Source organism: Egretta garzetta, unplaced genomic scaffold (genome assembly GCF_000687185.1).
Source record: "Egretta garzetta isolate BGI_Z169 unplaced genomic scaffold, ASM68718v1 scaffold68, whole genome shotgun sequence".
NCBI lineage: Eukaryota > Metazoa > Chordata > Aves > Pelecaniformes > Ardeidae > Egretta > Egretta garzetta.
The window spans coordinates 6,247,995-6,256,344 of NW_009260774.1; the positions used below are offsets into that span (position 1 = coordinate 6,247,995).

The window sequence follows — 8,350 nt, forward strand, 5'->3', positions numbered from 1 at the left end:
CTCATGGTATAAATTTCATCCTGTTCGTTCAGAAATGAAAGGAAACTCCTGACTGTCAAAGACTCCTTCCCTCTGACAAATTTCTGGAGAACAGAAGTAAAATGAACCAAAAAAGACCCCTCCACATGAGTGGAAAGATGTTAACAGTTGAAAGTCCTCCAAATGTTGAAACTCTGGAAATGTGGAGGACAGCTGGAAAAGGCTTAAACGCCACTTTCCTATATATCTGTAATAATGAGCGTCTGGCAAAGGAAGACAGAAAGCAGTTTTGTTTCTGACAAGACCTATTTAAGAAGCACTTCATATTTTTGGTAATTTTCAAGTAACTCAAGAGGAGGGCAGCTCTGAAACCGGTCTTACTGAATTTACTGCAGTCCAGGTGGAAGGGAAGCGTACCGGTAATACGCTTTCAGGCAGAGCGCAGAAACGAAGGTAAAGCACCCAAAAGGTGTGTTATCTGGGGGGACTGGGCCCCAGCAAAGAGATCGGTTTCAAAACTGGAGGTAAAATCTTTGACAAAGATCTTAGCCGAGAAAAACCTGCGTCATGCCAAGGCTTACGGAACGTAGATAGCTCTCGCGTGGCGTTAGCTCTGAAACGCGACGTGAAATGACACGTGAGACAGGAAAGCACACTGAGTGTAACGGAAGGGTCCACAGAGAGTAGCATCTGGAGCTGTGTACTTTTTGGCACAGGAGACACGCTAAGATAATGATTTGGATTTGGAAAGAGATTGAAGAACTGTGAATTGCTACATCTCTTGCAACATTTCTCTCTTGGATCTAAAGACCTTCGAAATATTAACTGTAAGACTCGTTTTTAAAGGGTTGAGGTATCTGGGAAAAAAAAAACCACAGAATTTATTTGTGCATGAAAAAGACACTGGATTATGAATTAACTTTGAGAGCCAGATGGAAACAAGACAGCGGCCCAGTCAGCAAGCAAAAGCGTTGGGAAGCAGCGAGGCAAAACTTAATGTTTTTGCCAGGTAATGTCAGAGTCAGAACGGGTTCAGAGCAGCGGGACATAAAATTAAATGTAAATAGAGGCTGGAACAAAACTAATGATTAGATGCAGTCATCAGAAAGAAAACACGAAAGGAAAATTACCCTGATCTTGCCTATTTCTAGGGGAAAGTCCGTGAAATTATTCAGACGCTGAAGTGGTTGCCTGTAGAATAGAAAGAAAATCAGGAAGGCAGAGTATTGTTTTGTAGATTCTAAAATTGGAAAATCATTTAGTGATCTATATTCAAAATGCATGTCACAGAATCTGATACAGAAATTACTGGAACAAAAGGACACAATTTATGACTAAAATGAAGCACATGTTTTAGAAGGGTACGAAGCCTTCATGCTGGGGCTAAAATACAACATTTCTTTGGTTTCTATGGGGGTTATTTCTGCTCGTTAAAAGAATTGCTCTTTTTTCTAGCCTCAGAATTATATTATGCTATTTAACATTTGGAAAGTTTTGAGGCACTCTCGAAATTTCTCCACTACTGTGACAAAATTGAAGGCACTGTAACGGAATAGGCATGTGCTTGCTGATTTGGTCATTCATGCCTGACTTGTTTGACTGCATGGTATCTGTCCATCCAGTCATATGGTGAAAATACATCCTAGTAGAATATGAGTTCCTCCGTGAAGATAGCTGCAAACCTCTACCTATGGTTGCAAATGAATGCACTGTTAGCCTGTATTAAAATTAGGGTTGAAAAACTTAATGTCATAGCTTATTTGAGTGTGTTAGTACAACTTCATAACATTAGAGATCAGAAACCAGCCATTAGAGACCTTGAAACCCAACATAAACAGAAATAACTCTGCCTTATATTCCTAAATATTAAAATACTAACTGTATGTGTGGCTGTTATTCAAAATTATCAGATATTTAAATGTTAGTTATTTATATGTGCCTTGAAATGGGTACTAAAAGGCTCTCATGACATGCTGTCATTCATAGAACTACTTTTTTTTTGGAGCGTGACTATGAGAATAGATATATTTTGCATGCTCAAATGACATTGTGGTCACGTACCCCAAATACCTTACTCAAAATATGTATAAAATGGCATTTTGCTTTCACATGGTAAAACCTTTGCTTCCTAAGAGTTTGAGACCTTTTACATTTATATATTCACAATCCCAAAACTATTATGAAAAGTTTTCTAGAATCTGTTCTAATAGGGATACCAAATTAAATTACAGGGAAACATAAGCTACATTTGACAGGACTGATCCGAAAATGTGAAGTTGTCAGTTCATACTCGCATAGCTCTGCAAACTAAAAAGTACCATCATTTCAGATTGGCACGAAACTGTTATTCTGCACAATATTTTAAGTTACTTTAGGGATTTTGACAAGTACGTATGCTGAATTATAGTTTAGAAGCTAGCAAGCAAGAAATTGCAGTTCTGTTGTACAGTATTATATGCAAGAAGATAATCGTGTTACAGAACATTACATTACATGTTCTGTAAATCAGTTTCAAAGAATATTTTCAGATACTCACAGATGATATTTCATTATAATGACCATATAAAGGGTGGAACCCTTCTTTTCAGTTGCACCCTACAGAAAAATTTCAGATCTATTTTTAGATACAGAAAACTGTTTTGTATTTTTATACATCAAAAAGCTGACATTTGCCATATTGCATCTTGTTTATCACGTCATTGCTGTAAATTGGACACAGGCACAGAAAAATCTGTGTTTAAGTATTTTCATATTTTACTGTAAATTACTGTTTGTACTATAATTCCAATTTTTTTGGCATATGTTTCTTTTCTCTGAAGATTTGTTTGCAAATGTATGGACTGAGTGGTTAAGAGACGTACTAGGTTTCTTGTGAGTAACCAAAGTAGAAATATTTTGAGAAAACTAACATTTTTAATATTCATAAATAATATGTACTCTGACAACTGCCATTCCATACCTTGAAGACATGCTTTAGATACCTTAATATAGCTGGGTTTTTTTCATTTGGTTGGCAAGCTGGGACAAAAATTTAAGTTTGGTAGGAGCGTTATTACAGATGATATACTACTGATCTTGTACAAGATCCCACTCGTTCTGTTCTTGTTCTTCCGTCGGATAACTGAACTTGGACATTCCATGGAGGAACATTATGGAACATGGGTATTACTGCATTTAATTTCAGTTAAGTGAGATTTGTAAGGAGAGTTAATATATTTTATGTCAGGTACTGAAAAGTGAAAGCAGGCAGGCGGTGGGTTTATAAGCTTTTCACAGGTTCTGGCAAAGCAGCAGCAAACTTCAGATTTCAATAATCAGTCTTGAACATACATGAAATTTCAAGGTAAGTTGTATTTGTGCAATACAGTGGGATCAGCGGGAAGTAACGTGAAAGGAAGATAGGGTTGCTAAATAGTGTGAACTCTAATCTGCAGAATATTTGCTTGTGCTGTTGATCTTCGTGAGCTATTTGAAAGTTAGACAGGAAAAAGAAGGACAAATTTCTCCAAGGGTATAGATTTAATGATTTTTCATATCAGTGTCAGGGTAGTATGGTGTAAGATGGGTATGCGCATGACTGATGATAGTTTTCTTTTTTTCTTTTGTAGCAAGTTTCAAGTTTGTATATGTAATTCACGTGATGTTTATTTCCACAGTGACTGTTGGGTGAAAGTTGCCAGTGAGGTGTGTGATATGTATTCCTTACAGAGGAGATGAGGGGTACTGGTTTTGCTCTGTTTTGGATGATGGCTGGTGGTGTGGAAATGGGGTCAATGGCATTCTTGCATTTGGTAATTTGGTAGGTGTTAAGGGTATGGCCATTACAGTATCCAAGCAGTTGATGCTTATGCAGTTTGAAGAAAGATGATTACAGACCTTGCAGTAGAAATTGATGAGAGCCCTAGCTTTGACTCCAGATATAGCTTCGGTACAGTATTGATGTAATTACCTAAACAAAATACTTAACTCATGGTAGCTTGTGCAGGCGTGTCATCCTTGTGTGTGTATTTGTGCCCACATTTTGAATTAGCTGTTGTCTGCTCAGAATGACTTTTCTGGATGAAGAGGTATATATGCTGGCCTAGACCTTGTAGAAACTTCCACTGGACTGGGGTACCATTCTGGGTTGAGGCAGCAGCAAGTCTGATGCTTTGAAACAAACCTTTTCCAGTAGCTATTTCGGTACCATGCATTGGAGGGCTGGTGTTAACATTTGCACAGTGAGTTTATTTCCAATAAAGGAAACTGCTGTACTTAAAGATCCTGCCTATTGTAGCAAAATGAACATGTCTCAAGTGTTGAAATAGATCATATTTATAAACAACTTATAGGTACCTGATTTGTCAGCAATGTTTGCATTCACTTCTGCCTTTGGAACTGAAGTAAATACATAAATGTAATATTTATGACACCTACAGGATGTTTCAGGTTGGTTTATATTTTTCTGTTTATTTCTGCTAATACCACTAGAAATTTTACATTAAGAACAGTTCTAAGCTGCTTAATGTTACTGAAAGAATGCATATATTAGTACACTTGGAGCCAACAAAGGCATCTTCTAATAGACTTGTTATGTGACAGTGACATGTTTTCGTTAATTTTATTGCTATCCTGTGATATGGAGGAAGAACGGCGGTAATTCTTCTTGTACCCTCAAGTATCTGATGTCACTGTAATGATTGAAAGCATATTTTTTTCCACTAGTGATACAGTTAGGTGTATTTAAAATATAAAGGTAAATTAAAACCACCCAATATCTAGGCAGACATTTTGAAAAAATACTGCTTATAAACCGAAATACATTTAATAGATATGTAATATCCTTATATGAAAATGAAAATTACAAAAATCAAATTTTATTCAGATGTTTCTGATGCATCTCACATATGTTAAAGAAATATTTTAGAACAGGATGACATTCCAATGTACTTTCAAATCTTTATTCCATATAATGTTGTGTCACGAGGAAAAGAAGTGGATTTGGGTGGAAAGGTTTTGCTTGACTGATTTTTGTTTTGTTTTGTCAAACAAGATTGGCCAATATATTTAAAAAATGTGTGCAAGTTGCTAAAAAGACTATGTGTTTCAGTGTTATGGGCTCCAGTTTTCTAAAATGAAAAAAACCCAAAACCAAACCATACTGGTCACTGAGGAAATAAAATTTGGAGAACAATATAAATGTATACTAGAATGGGCCAGACCTTTCTCCAGTCTGTTATACTAAATATACTAATTCAAAGAGGTCATAATATGCATGAAGCAAAGTGGAACATCCACTTCTCATCAAGAAAATCAGATTTCTTCTTCACCTGGCAAAACTGCTGCACGGCTCCCTGGTCAAAATATCCCCCTGCACCTTTTGACTTCATGTCTCATGTCTATCACTTTGTCAGTAATGTTGGCATATGGCTGCTTGTTGAGTCTCTTAAACCTTGTTCTCTTTCTTGACAGATTAGCGATTTCTACCCACTGCATCAGACCTAAAGATTTCTATGCATTTTTGCTGATTCAGACTACATTTTGTGAATGTTTATAAGTTTGCTGGAACACTGTTCATTCCCAAAAAATCTAAAATAAGTTAAATGAGTGAACCTCCTTAAAAATAAATTGAAATTTTCTTCTTCAGCAATAACTCACGGTGTTTCTTTTAAGAATTCCTTCCATAATGTTTACCCCACAGAAAACAAAAATACTCTTTGTGTGTAGGTAGTCACCTCATTTTGTGGTTGTTGAAACTTTTTTGGAGGGGGGAAAAAAAAAAGCAATTCTGTACGTTGTCCAAAAGTGGTTTATTATCTTATCCTATTATATTAGTCGCTTCCATTATTTGCTTGATTTGACGGTACTGTCAGAAAGGAAATTTATTTTTCTTCATACATTTCAAAATGCACACATCTAATTACTTGTTGTCCTGGTTTCGGCTGGGATAGAGCTAATTTTCTTCATAGTAGCTAGCATAGTGCTGTGTTTTGGATTTAGTACCAGAAGAATGTTGATAACACACTGATGTTTTCAGCTGTTGCCAAGTAGTGCTCAGACTACTCAAGGACTTTTTGAGCTTCTCCTGCTTGCCCAGGTGCATAACAAGCTGGGAGTACAGCACAGCTAGCACAGCTAACCCAAACTGACCAAAGAGCTATTCCATACCATATAACGTCATGCGTGGGGGGGGGCGGTTAGTTCGGTCGGTCGGTCGCGGGGAGACTGCTCGGGGCTCGGGGACTGCTCGCGGCTCGGGGACTGCTTGCGGCTCGGGACGGGCTGGGCATCGGTCGGTGGGTGGTGAGCAATTGCCTTGTGCCTCATTCGTTTTGTATATTCTGTATATTCTGTTATCATTCTCATTATTACTATTATTATTATTTTCTCTTATTAAACTGTCTTTATCTCAGCCCTCGGCTCTAACCTTTTATTTTCTTTCCGATTCTCTCCCCCATCCCACTGAGGGAGGGGGGGGAGTGAGCGAGCGGCTGCGTGGTGCTGAGTTGCCAGCCGGGTTAAACCACGACACTTGTCTTTCTGTAACATATATTACAGGGACATTGGAAAGCCAAATTACCCCTTCTCCCTGAAAACTTTGCAGTCTTCATTGTGGTTTGGTGTTTCCCTTTATTTCTGTTCTCTAATATCATGTTACATTGTTATCCTTCATGAAGGTTCACTAATTAAAAGTTACTGGATGTTCAGAAGTTCAAATAAGAAAATCACTTATAGAGAAAGGTGGCTTTCTTTTTTGATTTTGTAGTAGAAGTAGAGTAAGAAGCACCATGCAGACACTGAAATAATATTCATTCTGGTCATAGATAGCTCAGACATTGTTTATTCCTTCTTAGGTCCAAAGTTTGTTTGCTGGACTTACAGTTTTGTAGTATAATACCATGAAAATTAACACGTTGACACTGTTGGGACCATTTTCAATAAACTGTAATATACACATGGCTTTTAATTGTGTTCATGCAAGAAAATTAAGAACATTGGAGGTGAGCTCAATAAAAACAGCTGTGTTTTTTGTCATGGAGGTGGGTAGACCAGATGGAGGAAAGCTACCATGCTAGGTACGCACTTGCTCCACATCTACCCATGAGAGAAAAGGCAAACCAGGAGACGTTTTCTAAATGTTTGAAAGAGTTCATTTGCTGCACTTGTTAGCTTTTGTATATTTTAGAAGAATTACAAATATTTAAAAATTATTAGCAAAACTGTGTAGAGTTCACAATAGTTTTAGGTAAAATAGAAAGGAATTGGTCCATACAAAACAATCTCAGAATTAATAATTTATTTGCGCCAATATGTTTCACTAAAAACAAATTTACATTTTTGAAACTAAGAACTGAGAAATAGCAAACTGAAGCATTTCATCCCGAGTCAAACAAAATATGTACTGGCATCTAACTTTGGCTCACACCTGATTGGTAATAAAAATTAATTTAATTCTCCCAGCAGATTCACCAGTTACAAAGCAGCTTGGAAAGTATGTGGATATAGTGATTGTAGATCAAAGTATTTTGTATATTGAACAGCTACATTGCTTTAAAAATCTAGTTGTATGTATTGTCAGATGAGGGTGGCTAGGAAATGCATAATGAGCAAGTTTGTAAATGAAGAGAAGTGATAATGTTGACTGTATTCTCTTGTCAATTATACTAAAGTAGCTCTGCTAAAATAACAGATTTTTCCACATTCACACTAGTTAAGCTAAGAGCAAAATTTGACCTCAGTTCTGAAGGGGGAATACAGCCAAAGAAAAATAATTTTCCCACTTATGCAAGCCAAATAAATGGTTACTTCTGTCTGACACTACGTCTTTATTGTTTGTAGTTTTGTGTCAGTGCTATTACTGGGACATTAAGCCCTGTTAACAGAAATATTTTCATTTTCTTTTCCATACAGATGATGACACATTTTCGAATGTATTTTGTGAAAAGTCTAAGAAGCTTATCAATGTACATTTGTTTGCCCTGGCTGCTAAGTATTATTCTTTGGCTAACCTTGGAGTGTGTACCCCACTAGAAGACATGCTTGAAGCACTGAGAGGAGACAATCAAGGAACAACAGGTATATTTACATTTGTATTTAAATTTTTATTTTTCACTATAAGACATGCAGAGTTTTGGTTTTGGAGGGTGGGTTTTTGTTTTTTTTTTTTCTCTACATGCATCTCACTTCAATTTTCTTTTATTCCTAGGTAGTTTCTTTATTGTCTCTGTTTAGAAAATTGATTCTCTTGCTAAAATTTGAGCAGAGGGATCACCGCATTCAGTACCTATAGACCCTTCCTGAGAGTCAGTTTTAAAGGGAGTGAGATTGGCAAGCAGGCACATTATTATTTGAGATGTCTTGTTAATTCTCTTAGTTTTTCTTCGCCCTGAGC

The 8,350-nt window shown here is 36.8% G+C and overlaps 1 protein-coding gene across 1 annotated transcript in view; it reads left to right on the forward strand.

The window, feature by feature from the left end:
• Window positions 1-911: 911 nt before the first annotated feature.
• The window catches only part of METTL25 (methyltransferase like 25), a 63,155-nt gene continuing 55,716 nt past the window's right edge, over window positions 912-8,350 (forward strand). The window contains exons 1-3 of the mRNA XM_035901683.1: window positions 912-988; window positions 3,688-3,791; window positions 7,870-8,034. Of these exons, the coding sequence (XP_035757576.1) occupies window positions 912-988; window positions 3,688-3,791; window positions 7,870-8,034 (346 nt within the window). The remainder of the gene's footprint in view (window positions 989-3,687; window positions 3,792-7,869; window positions 8,035-8,350) is intronic.